This window comes from Danio aesculapii, chromosome 1, assembly GCF_903798145.1.
Source record: "Danio aesculapii chromosome 1, fDanAes4.1, whole genome shotgun sequence".
Taxonomy (NCBI): domain Eukaryota; kingdom Metazoa; phylum Chordata; class Actinopteri; order Cypriniformes; family Danionidae; genus Danio; species Danio aesculapii.
The window spans coordinates 21129071-21142958 of NC_079435.1; the positions used below are offsets into that span (position 1 = coordinate 21129071).

Here is a 13888-nt window from a genome sequence, read left to right on the forward strand (position 1 = left end):
GGTTGGGGGTTGAGCGTTGGGGAACAACCCACTTTGTAAAAATTAGATGTTACGAAACATCAACATGGTGCGGCTAAATATTAACTTCAATAAAAAAGCCCTAGGAGTAAGTAAGTTATAGAAATACATTTTATGATGACATAATTTACCAATAAAAAAAAACGCCAATTCTCCAATAGTCCAATAATTCTATGTTTTTTTTATTTATCATAAGCATTATTTTCAATCATTTCTGTAGAATAGCCCTGTTGGAAACACTACATTGTCCAGCTCTGTTCAGAGAAATCAGTCAATCAAAGTGCAAGGTGTGCAAACTTCAACTGAATGAAGTCAGTCAGCTTTCCCTTAAAGAAGGAATGGGAAAAAAGGAACAGAGGCTCTGGGTTGCGTCATGTTGGTATGGCAACTACCACTGTATGATGTAATGGCAGGCAACACTTAACCCTGACTAGTTACAGCTTATCTGTTCCTTTATCCGTTGTGTGTGTGTTTCTGTGATTGAGAGTGTTGAAAAGCTGATTTGGGTGAAGTGAGGACTTGAGTGCAACGAGGACACCATGTACCCTGTAGTGGAGTCTACAATGCTGTTGCTCCTTGTCTGTGAGCTACAGAGAATGTTTACTTAGTTTGCGCATGTGATAATAAACACAAAGACGTGTCACAAATGAAATGTCTATCTTCAAGTGGCATTTTAGTGGCATATTCATCTGAATAGTTTTATAACAATTAATTCATTACAGTGAATTTACTGATTGTTAACATTAATTTGTTTCCATTATCTCGTTTATCTGTCATTACTTGTGAATATTATGTCCACCTTAATTTGGATCTGTCAAATTAGTGTTAAGTTTGTTACTTAAAATGTGTAATTGGAACTGTAAATAATATTTGAAATATATATATATATATTTATCTATTTTATATATTGAGTAAATCTTATGAAAAAGGGCTCATTTGGTAAGTGACACGATGGCAGTTTTTACCTTGTTATTACACTGAGGCCTTACAGACTTAATGATGAAAGATGAGGTAATGGCTAGTGTGTCATGATTGGTGGTGACATAAATCAGCAACCAATGCTCTTCTTTTGATTGGTCCTCCGTAGTTATTTGTGTGATTACACCTACTCAGGGTTAATCCTACTTTTGGCACATCAGAGCTGTTCTGGATAATGCTGACATCGACATGAACACAGTAAACTGCTACTCCCCCTTAAGCGCTTTTTCCCTAATCTAAGTGTTTGTCTTTTGAACTTCCTCTTTGAGAATGTTACTAGTATTGATGATTGATTTAAGATTTATTATTAAATTGTCTCAAATATCAGCAAAATAGCTAGTCATGTCAGCACTTTAATTAGCACTATGAACATGAAACTTACATGTGGTTTTATTTCCTTAAGGTGTACCCACTCCAAGTCCAGAGATCCTGCGGCACACGCTGAACATGTTGGTACGGGAGAGGAAGATCTACCCCACGCCTGAAGGTTACTTCATTGTTACTCCACAGACCTACTTCATCACTCCCTCCCTCATCCGCACCAACAGCAAGTGGTACCACCTGGATGAGCGGCATCCAGAGCGACAGCAGCAGCAGCAACAACAGCAGCAGCTTCAACAACAGCAGCAGCAGCCACCACCACCTCAACAGCAATGCACATCACCACAATCTGGAACCATCACTCCCTCCACCTCTGGCTGTGTTCGAGAAAGGCCTAACCCTAAGAATCACTGCGACTCCTATAATGCCTACCGTGATGAGGTGCCAAGCATTCATACCTCCACAATTCAAAGGAAATCCCCAAAAGAACCCAAAGGAGATCCCCCTTCATACCCACAACCCCCACCCCCTCCACCTGCCATTCAGCACCCACCTGACCCCACCGACAAGAGCAAGAGTATGACCGCCACCTTCTCTTACAAAACGGACACACTGACCAAGAAGAAGGAGGGCAGTGGTGGGGGCAGCAGTGAGAGGCAGTCTAAGAAGTTCGGGCTGAAGCTTTTCCGCTTGAGCTTCAAAAAGGACAAGACCAAACAGCTTGCCACCTTTTCAGCACAGTTCCCTCCAGAGGAGTGGCCCTTGAGGGATGAGGACACACCATCAGCTGCAGCAATCCCTCGTGAGGTGGAGATGGAGATCATCCGCCGCATCAACCCAGACCTGACGGTGGAGAATGTGGCTCGTCATACAGCTGTCATGAAGCGGCTGGAAGAGGAGCGAGCTCAGCGCTGCAAGGCCAACTCATCTGCACAGCACAGCGCCCGCAGCCGCCGCAGCCGAGGCCACCGGCGTGTGCCACACGGGAAGTCACGTTCGCACAGCAAGACACGGGCTTCTCGGGGAGACCCCTCTGAGGGCTCCAATTTGGACCTGCCAGCAGTCAGCCTTGAGAGGGACTACCGTTTTTTTAGTCACTCTCTAGTACGCTCACCTAGAGAGGGAATGTACACGATGGAACGCAGAGGTGGTGGTGCTTACCTTGTCCACAGCAATCCCAACATTGCTGAGTCACACTTTCCTGTTACCCCAGAGTGGGATGTTTCGGGGGAGCTTGCAAAGAGGCGGACGGAGATGCCTTTTCCAGAGCCTTCACGTGGGACGTCACATTCTAGAGTGCACCGGAGTCACAGCCACACTCAGGACCGCAAGTCACGCAACGAACGGCCTGACAAGGCTAAAGAACGATCCCGTTCTATGGACAACTCCAAGGGCCCCCTGGGAGGTGGGAGCTCCACGCTTGGCACGGCTGAGGATTATGACCGCAGTCCAGATGACAGAAGCCGCTACTATACTGATGATGGGACACTGAGGGCCTCCTCTCAAAAGGCACCGCACTACTCATGCATCATGTTTTCTGCTGCCAAGTTCAGCTCTGAAATGTCTGTAACTGATATGGGCAAAATGAGTCTGGATGAATCAAGGCTCTGCAGCCCTCTAGAACGGAACAAGAGTAGAGACAGCCTCCCAGCGTACAGTGACCTGAAGGCCCTATCGCCAAAGCCTTTGGCTGATGACTACTTCCAGTGCAATACATCGAATGAAACAATCCTAACTGCCCCGCTGCCTCTGGGCAAATCTGACCATGACACTTTAACCCCATCTGATGGAATCCGCAAGGGCTCTCCAGCTGACCGGCAGACACCACACCTCACTTCTCCTCACCCCTTGGAGTACAAAGAGGACTCCTCCACCAAAGGGCACAATGGTTCTGGCAAACCCACACCAAGCCAGACACCTGAGCCTATGCCCAATGGACGTTTGATACAGCACCAACACAACACTGACCCAGGGGGTGGGGGAGGCGGTGGTAGCACTGGTGGTGGGATGGACAAGAGGAAAGAGATTTTCAGTAAGGACACTTTGTTCAAACCGCCACACAATGTTTTGACTGTGAGCTATGTAGACAGTGGCTACTCAAAGTCAGGCACTTTGCGTAAGACTCCGCACATGAAATCATCTGAGGTCCTTGACACTCTGGAGACCCAACAGCCACCTAACTCCACCCCCTTGTCTGCTTCTGCCCCAGCACCTACAGGCACAGAACAGGGTGCTCCCTCCACATCTGAAGCTGCTTTTGATTATTACAACGTGTCAGATGATGACGATGAGGAGGAGGTGGAGGAGACCTCCCATAAAGAGGCCGCCCAGACAGAGGCAAAAGGGCGGGCAGGGGCTGGTGAGGGTGGTGGAGGTGGCGGGACCATGCAGTGGTTGCTAGAACGTGAGAAAGAGCGGGATTTACAGCGGAAGTTTGAGAACAACTTGACTCTGCTTAGCCCTAAGGAGAGCGAGAATAATAACAGCCAGAAGTCAGCTCACTCGGCACGGCTGGACAGCATGGACAGCAGTAGTGTGACTGTAGACAGTGGGTTTAACTCCCCTCGGTAAGTACTCACTCCATAGACAGAAAATGTTACAAGTTGAATAGATTTGGGTGCCATTTGTTCACTGCAAGCATGTGCACAATGCATTTATTTATTGCCACACTTTTTTTCATAATCTTACGACTAAAGTCACTTAGCATAATTATTGACTGAATTATTTCTTTAATTACTAATGTCCCCACAAAATGAACTATGACTGTATTTAATACAACATAATTATTTATGTCTAGGACATAAGAGATAGGACATATATAATATTTATATATTAGTGATTCTCAACTCCAGTCCTGAATCTATCAGGGTTTCTGCAGGTTTCATCAAGTCAAATTTAAGACTTCATAAGACCCCTTTAAGAAATTTTAGACTTATACAGGGCTAAACACTAATGATTATTTCTAATGGCCCGGTTGGGCCAATGGATTTTTTATTTATTTTTTTGCTTGTTACAAAAAAATCAAACGTAATTATTTCTTAGCGACATACCTTAATGTGTCAAAACAAGAAAACTATTGTTGTCAACATAATATTACTTAATTTTTAATGACAAGTTTAACATTGTTAAAAGTATATTTATTGTGGAGGCATTTACATAAATAATCAAATATATATGTTTGTTGGATTTTGTTCTAAATTGATTGAGTATAACTATTATTCAACCTAATCCATTTCTGTTTTAAAACCTTAAGTTTCATGCCTATTTATATGTCTACTCACTCTTTATTTCTGTAAATAGTTTTTGTATGAATGGAAGATAATGTAAAGAGATATATTGCTCTGTTATTATCATGAGGAAATTGTGTAATTGTTTTTAGTTTTGTTTCCCTGGTTTTATTAAAATGGATTGTTGGTTATTGGATGGATGTCGGCCCAACTGGGTAGCTTTTTGGGTAGACTTTTTAAGGCCTAAAATTTTGTTTTTGAAATTTAAGACTTTTTAAGACCCCGCGGATACCCTGATATATATGAATATATATCTCACAGTGTTTTAACTTCACCTATGATGCATGTTTCATTTCAGGACATAATATTAGCATTCAACACAATTCTCATATACCAACTTAAACTGTGGCGTATAGCACGATTTATCCCATTTTTCTTTGACAAGACAACAAACCAGCACAGACAGCCTTTAACTGGGTTTCCCAGGGCTATGTATGTGTTAGCAGAAGCCCTTTATGAGTGAGAGGGTGAGGACTTTTTTCAGCTGCTAAAAATAGACCCTTGTGTCTGTATGACTCATTCAGAGATATGGCAGGGGTAGAATAACCGAGAGAGCCTACATGTTCTGCACATGTGCTGCCTTTACTTTTTACAATACACTACATTTACATCACAAGACAAATCCATAAAATATTTTGAATATGTATTTGGAATTTCGCAATGCATTGTGTTTTATTATTGTAGTAGAAAATATCCATAAACTTAACAGAATGGTTACTGTAAATTTTTCTGCAGGTGATGTTTCTACTGATATGATGCATATATGTGTTTTTTAACTGCATTAGCTGACTGTGAATCTATAAATTCAGTGTACTCTACTTCCCTTTATATGATCAGTACCATGTATTGATCATAAAAAGTGAAAAGCCTTGGATATTTAGTAGCGTCACATAAAGAATGATCATTTTGCCAATCTCACTCAAGTTTGGAGACTTTTATCTAAGAGTTGGGCTCTGTCCACCCCATTACATCAGTCTGTACATTTAGAGTTTACTCTGTATTAATAGCTCTAAAAAGCTTACGAGACACAAGTGCCACAAATCTGCAATTTTAATACCCCCGGCTGCCCCGTCACTTACTTTAACACACACACACACACACACACACACACACACACACACACACACACACACACACACACACACACACACACATGCCCAATCATTCACTATTTTCTGGATGACTCATCACATTAACGATGATGTCATTCCACGGCTCCTGGAAAAACACCAGCATGGCTCTAGTGCATAGACACATTTAGTTTGTGATTGATGTGAGGTAGTAATGCAATTACACGGAGTGGGACAAGAAAAAAAATAACTTGCACGTTTCTCTATGCAGCAGTGAAAAAGTTCCTCTTAGGGTTCTGAGCAGTCTATTTAAGTGACTATTACTGCAAAAAAAGTCATTTTTTTATTATTATGCGAAAAGTGAGAATAAACAATCACAGTGTATTATAAAGAAATTGAAGAAAAAAAGAAAAATAAACTTTTAATAAAGAAAACCACAAAAAAGGGGTATATACATCACACATTAAAGCAGAGTTGCCCAAACTAGGACCCAGATAGTAACCTTGATAGATTTTGCCCACCATCCCATCTGAGAAGAGGGGAGGAATGATGGGGATGGTTTTAGAGATTGTGAATTTAAATCTAATGTAACCTGTTAAAAGCTAGCTGAAATTAAATGCTTCAATTAAAAATTGTAAACCGACCAGATTTAGTGTAAATGTACATACTATCACCTGATGGATTGTTGATAATGCAGAGACTTTGGTGAGAAAATCAAGGAAAAGGCAGATTCTGCTTGACTAGTGTGTCCAGCATTGAACTTCACTGTTCACTGTTATGTTTTTATTGTAATATGTTATCATTTTAAATGTTACACTTCATTAGTTGATACAATTTAAAGTCATGTTTTTAAGTTATAATAATTATAATATTTTTAAATATTAAAAAGATAAATTAGGAAATTACCCATGGCAACTTTAATGTAATACAGTTTGGTATTTTTACCCACGGCTCATAATGATATATGGTTTTTGGTCCTTCATATGAAATCGTTTGTGCACATCTGCATTAAAGAAAAAGATTAGATAATTTACAAATTTCAGTTGTTGTTTTAGTTGTTTTTTTGTAAAAGTGTTAGAAATAGCTTCAAAGTAATACTGCATTTCAGTAAAGTTTTTGTTTTGTAAATTTACATTTATGTATATAAAATTTTGTTAATAAGATAAGAAGATAAAGAAAATATAATTTCTTTTTATGTAAAGGTTTTGTTTTGTAATTGACAAAACCAAACAAAACATTTTCCTATAGTAAGGAAAAGTCTTTTATCAACATTCTCAGTTACCACAAGGGAAACATCTTTCCAAAGCAAATTAGAATAACTGCTTTGCCAAAATAAGTGAACTAGGGACTCAGGCTGTTGCTCACAAAAGGAACAAAAATGTCATCATTTACTAAATGTTGTGTCATTCCAAACCTGTGGGAATTTACTTATTTTATCATATTTACAGTAAAGTAGGGTTGTCGTGATACCATTAATTCATGTTACGATACTATACCAGCTGAAGTATCGTGATACCAAGTAGTATTGCCATGGTAATTACTTGTTAATTACAATTCATAGCTCAAATCCATGAAATAAATTTGTTAAAAAATAAAATTGTCAGAAATACTATATGTATTATAGTATATGTTTTATATGTTATAATATGCCTAACTGAATTGAATGAATGATTCCCTTATTATTAAAAAAGTATTTTCACATCACTTCACCTAAAATGTAATCGTTCTTTTTGTTTATTTTGTAGATGACTGACCAACAAAAAAAATTTAAATAAAGATACAAATTATACCAAATGAAATTCGTTACAAAAAGAGCATTTTTCCAACTAAATTAGGCTTTATGAAGTAGTCAAAAATAGTTTCAATGTTTTCTGTATCTATTGTTGTTTTTTTTTCAGTATTATCAGGTAAGAATCGAGATTGTTGTGGTTGTTGTAGCGACTAAATTATATTGACAGGAGCAGAAATGAACTGATTCAGATTCAAACTGAAGCGTCAGAAAACATGCAATAGGCTCCCATAAACGGCATCAATTGTACAGTTTATAACCTTAAGGAGCTTTTACAGACTATTCAAATAAAATGGTCTATTGTTGCACAAACGTGTGAGCATTTTAGTGACTTTTCCACATGCAACATTATGTATTGTAGATAGACCGTTAATGACAATACTACCGTTTACAAACTACAGTGGCACCGGCAGTATTTTGGAGCCACAGTATCACGATACTACCATAGTACCATGCAACCCAACAGTGAAGTGTGACTGTTGAACACATTTGTTATTGTTATGTGGTCATAACTGCTTTTTTAAACAGCTAAACAATCCTGCAATCCAGATTGAAATGACATTTACCAGATTATTACATTTGTACCTATGTCAAACAATTTGTATATTTTTTATAATACTGTACACATGTTGCACTTACTGTACTTGTTGTTATTTTAGTCACCAAACATATTTAGAAATTGAAAGATTTAAATAATTAAATTCAAGCAAAATATTACAAAAAAAATTTTTTTAACTAAATTATTTAATTTTTTGCTTCTCCTGACTTTTTTCCTTTTTTTAAATCTGTATTTAATATTTTTCTATAACACATAAATTTAGGTGTACTAGTTTTTGGACCGTTATCATAAGTTATTTTGTTAGATAAGCTCCAAATTTGGCTTCAGTACTGACTAATCTAATGTATATGCACAAATATAATATTGTATAGCTTTCTATTAAAAATATAAATTTAAAAGACAGATTTATGAGGAGTGTACTTATATATTATGAGCACTGTACATGCTGTAAAATATACTTGAATATATAAAGAGAAGCATTAATTGTGTATTGTTTTATATATTGAGTTGTATTAAGTATATAATTTTTCATATTTTAATATATGTTAACTCAAATTATACATTGATTGTGATTTTCCCACCTACCTTGTTTTCTCAGCACACGGGAGAGCCTGGCATCCAACACCTCAAGCATAGTGGAGAGCAACCGGAGACAGAATCCGGCACTAAGTCCAGGCCACATGGGCACCACCAGCATCGGCCCTCCATTCAGCTTCCGTGCAATCCCAGAGCCCCCCACAACACAACCTGAGAAACTGCAGAAATCCCCCAACTGCCTTGCCTCCATCACCAGCGTCTGACATGGGCCCGTCTGGGTTGACGTAGGGTCAGGGTGATCTGCATTGATGGGGTGCCTAAGTGCAGGAGGGTTGGATAACTCCCTCCATCAAGCACCTCGACTACATGGGGACTGTTAAACCCACAGGCATGGCTTCCAGAGACTGTTCCTACAGCATCAAAGGTCACTGCAAAAAAAACTAAAACAAAAGAAAATAAAAAAAGAGGGAAGAAATGGAAAAGGAAATTTCTCATCATAGGATTTACCTTAACACACAATTAATCAGGAAATTCTTCAGTCGAATCAACCGTTATTTTCATAATAGGCTTGAAGTAACTGCTAATTTAACAATCTTTTGTTTTCAGAAGTATATTGTTTTTGTCAGTCACAGAATACGAGCCAATAAGATCATGCAGCCAATGGATTACGTTTGTACGCATTAAGAAATCGATGCTGATGTGCAGGTCAAAGGTATTCAAGATTTGTGACATTTGTATGCAGTACAAAGTTCAAATGATCATGATTCATAAAGCTGTATAATATTCCTAAAATAAACCCATTTGTCATGGCACTGTTAGATACATTGGTAAAATAAGAGTCATGCTCACATGCTTATTGAAACAACGCATATACTAAATTAGAGGGGAAAATATGATCTCATTCTGAAATTAAAAGATTATCTTTTTTTTTTTACCCAAACTTAAGTCGCATACAATTACTTTGCACCTTCACGTTTCATTAAGGTTCATAATTAATCTCAGGTCATGAATAGTTAACTCTCCTAAGAAGAGGTAAAAACATTGGTCAGTCTGTAATCATGTTTCTGTGGATCGTTTCACTAATCTTTGTTTCTGAAGGGAATAAATTCCTGCTCTCTGTGGACAAACATTAAGGTCAATTCTGAATTGTTTTAATGACGTTATTCCCTTTTGAAATAAAAACAGGTGTGTGTTTGACGCCAGTGTGAATCGGAAACCTAGTCTCATGAACCAGGACTCTTGTGGATGTCATGCTTGTCTTCTGTGTAGCTTGATGGCTCTGTTTGTTGTCACAAAAGGAGGAGGAGGTTATGGAAGTTGCAATGGTGGGAATGACTGGTGTTGCGTCTAAAACATCCACGACACTCCAAGGAAAGCTCATACAGTTCTCTTCCTTTGGGCCTGTGGAATTCAGAGACTCTGCCCTTTTGCTGCTTTGAGAAACCTTTATTTTCAAAGATTTTCTTACTTGAGTTGAATCCAGACCGCTAGGTGTTTTTATTATTTTCTTTTCGCATCACTGTTTTCCTTGGGAATTGAGCTGGTTTTGGTCAGTGCTCAAACCTAAATGGAACAAAATGGTTCAAAAACCAACACATTATATATGTATATTCACATTCCTCCCCAACCGTATCAATAAATGCTTATTTTAGGTTGGAACAACTGAATTCACTGAAATTATGTACGAATAATTTTCTCCACTGTTCAAAATGTCAGAGATAAAATCAGATTTTGACCTGCCGGGTGGAATAAGGCCACCGCTATGAGCAAAAGCCCCTTTTCCCAGATTGAATTAAACATTAAAATTCTTGCTTTGAACATTTGGACTATGGCTTTAACTGTTTGGTGTAGCATCTTAAGACTGCACCAGTCGTATCCCTGAGAAAAAGTCACATCCATTACTGCAATTTATCATGTGGTGATTCTTCTTCTCCCTTTTTATCTTTCATTTAATTTGTCTCATTGGCCATAACCTTCACAGATCCATTGCTTGGCGATGTGTTCAGGTGGAGATCCTCCAATGGGACTTCTGGTTGTGTTTGAATCAAAGACGTTAAACCACTTTCAGCTCGCTCCCAACTATTTTTCCACAGACACACACATACACAGCCATGCAAACTACCCTACACCCCCACATACATGCACATAACTAGCTACCTCCACCACCTGTGTAACAACAAGGTAGGGACGTGTACAGATTTGGATTCTTTGCCTGTGGAACACAGCGCTATCAGCCTCTTCTCTGTGAATGTTGACAAGGAGCGGCGGACACTGTAACTAAGAGGACTTATTCTAAAGTAATCAGTATTAAGTGCTGTAGTTTCAACTCAATTCTATTTTTTTTTCTTCTTAGTTTTCGACAGAAGTGTCTTTTACTTATTTGCAAGTTGTGTATAAATCTGTCTGGCACCACATCAATGAAACATTTCCAGTTTTATGTTTTGTGTAAGACGCCATTTTGAGTTGTCTGCTGTCCCCCTTCACGTGGGTATTTCTTTTTATGCTTTATGATTTCAGGCCCAGTTTGTTAAAAATGCATCTAGTTGGAGATCAATCAAGGGACTATGCTTTATATTATAAACTCCAGGCAAACTCCAGTCAAAAGTACTTCATCACTTTGTGGCAATACTGATATCTGAAGTATTGTTTTTATATTCCCACCTAATATGTGAGAGGTCAGCGGTTAGGGTCCAAACAGCCTCTTAGACCCTGTAGTTGGAGGTGGGACGAAGATTGAGGAAAGACGAGCCTCGTATATTAAATGATAATTTTATATCATTGCTAGACATTAGAGACTGCTCTATAAATAGATGCTTTTCCAATCATTTCAACAGAGCTTTACTCAAAACAAGTACATTGCGCTTTAGTTATCGACACACCTCTGGAGAACTTTAATACTGACAAACACATCACTTCCTTTACATGGCAAGGCTTTGTAAGAGGATGCATTTTGGGTGTCTGTCACCTTAGTTTTGATTTAAAGCCCCTCCTTCATCAGGTAATCATTTCTTTACTTTTATTTTTTTAATCACATTAGTTTTTGATAGACTAAAGGGAGTAATGCAGCCAAGACTGCCTTGTAAAAAAAACAAAACAAAAACAAAAAAACGTTTGCACTGAAATGCCTGGCCTCTGGTTGCTGTTAAGTCCATCCAAGACGGATGCTTTGTTTATATTGTAAAATATTTCATATGAAATAAAAATGACCATGAAATGTCTTCCCTTAACATTATGGATTTTAGAACCACGTCAGACAACATTGTTTCTAAATGGTGACAGTGTACAGTATCATACTGTAAATGAAATCAATCTGCCATGCTTAGTATAACTTCAAAAGAATACTGAAAGATATGAGGGATCTTTTTGTAATGTCTATAATATTTGAAAAGAAGTCCCTATTTGTGTAGTAATGGTGTTTCATCGTTGTGGTAGTGTATGTGATAAACCCAGTTGGGAGATTGTGTTACTTTTTCAGACAATAAAATAACATGTTTGGTTATATGTTTTAAATGTCTTGTGTCTTCAAAACTTTGGAATATCATAAGATGGTGGCATTCAAGTTGGCTATCTGGCTGGCACTTGAACATTTGGATGCTGACTTGGTCCGAATCAACTGAAAAGCATTGCTCTGTTATCGTTTACACATTTTACAACAGTTGACATGCAAAACTGTGTTTTTTCTGGACTATATATTGGACAAAGCCTGTACACTGTCATTGAATTTCAGTCACATTTGCCTGAATGCTAAAAGCTTCCATTGCTTAACAGTTTACATCAGGGGCATCAAACTAAGTTCCTGGAGGGCCGCAGTCCTGCACACTTTAGTTCCAACCCTGCTTCAACACACTTACCTGTACACTGTAAAACAAGTGTAAGTGAAGTAAGTTCACAGTACTTATATACCGTAGATTAGTTTTTTAACTCAAATGGTTTGTAGCAATCGCTTTCCTCAAACGGTTTGAGTTGCCTTAACTTATTGGGTTTTACAGTACTCAGTTGGTTTGAGTTCTCTTCATTTATTTGGTTTTACTGTGCTCAAATCGCTTTGTTTATTCAAATGGATTAAGTTGACATTACTCATTAGGATTAGTTTTTAAAATTAAATGGTTTGTTGCAATCGCTTTCCTTAAACAGTTTGAGTTACCTTAACTTTTTGGGCTTTGCAGTGTAGGTTTCAAATAAGCCTAAGGAACTCAACTAGTTTAATCCAGTGTGTTTAATTAGGGTTGGAACTAAAATGTGCAGGTCTGCGGCCCTCCAGAAACAGAGTTTGACACCTGTGTTTTACATGAATTAACAATAAATGCTAGTTAATGTAGTTTGCTAGCATAATGCTATAGTTTGACCGGACATGATCAATGAACAGCTGTATTTTTATTAACAGACGTTAACCAATATTAATAAATACTCTAAACGAAGCTCATAATTGATAGAAAACGTATTACCTAATGTTAATTACGAATTTGTAAAATCTTGCTATATAATGTAAACTACCACTTGATCCAATGAGCATTTGATGTCCAAATACTGTCTTATGTTAAATATGAACATACTTTAATTCAGAATTTAAATAACTGAATAGGATTACTTCAACATAGCCTACCAGGAATTGTAGGGCTTCACATATCAACGTCATGGTTGCTTGTCAAGAGGCATGTCTGTTTAACCGAATGCCAGGAACATGTATAACATTCGAGTTTCTCTAGTCTAGATTATATCTTGCCACCACCTAGTGGACAAACAGCGCACAACAATTTACCGAATGGATATATTACAGGTCTGCAATATAGAGAAAAGTGTTACGATTGAAACAGGTATTCATACTGAAACAGTGTGACTGTTGAAGTGTGCAATTAATCAAGTGTAAAAAAGAGACCCATAACGTTGTTTCTCAAAAAAAGTTTTGTGAAGGTTGTGTGTTTGCTGAAAAGCCTAAATTACATGTAGATGACAAACTTATTTAGCATGGAATTATGCCTTCATTTGCATAGAGGACAGATGGTAAATATATATAAAAGCATTCCAAATGTTTATTTATAAAATCATCAAGAAGGTCGCTGATTCGAGTCTCAGCTGGGTCAGTTGTCATTTCTGTGTGGAGTTAGCATGTTGTCCTCGTGTCCACGTGGCTTTCCCCCACAGTCCAAAGACATGCACTATAGATGAAATTAATAAACTAAATTCGCTGTAACGTATGTGTGTTTATGAGTGTGTATGGGTGTTTCCCAACACTGGGTTACAGTTGGAAGCGTATCCACTGTGTAAAAAATATGCTGGATAAGTTGGTGGTTCATTCCGCTGTGGTGACCACTGATGAATAAAGGGACTA

The 13888-nt window shown here is 38.1% G+C and overlaps 1 protein-coding gene across 2 annotated transcripts in view; it reads left to right on the forward strand.

The window, feature by feature from the left end:
- The window catches only part of stox2a (storkhead box 2a), an 80299-nt gene extending 70922 nt beyond the window's left edge, over positions 1-9377 (forward strand). For both annotated transcript variants that reach the window (XM_056457347.1, XM_056457355.1), the window contains exons 3-4: positions 1400-3884; positions 8621-9377. In XM_056457347.1, the coding sequence (XP_056313322.1) occupies positions 1400-3884; positions 8621-8822 (2687 nt within the window). In that variant the 3' untranslated portion in view covers positions 8823-9377. The remainder of the gene's footprint in view (positions 1-1399; positions 3885-8620) is intronic.
- The last annotated feature ends 4511 nt before the right edge of the window (positions 9378-13888 follow it).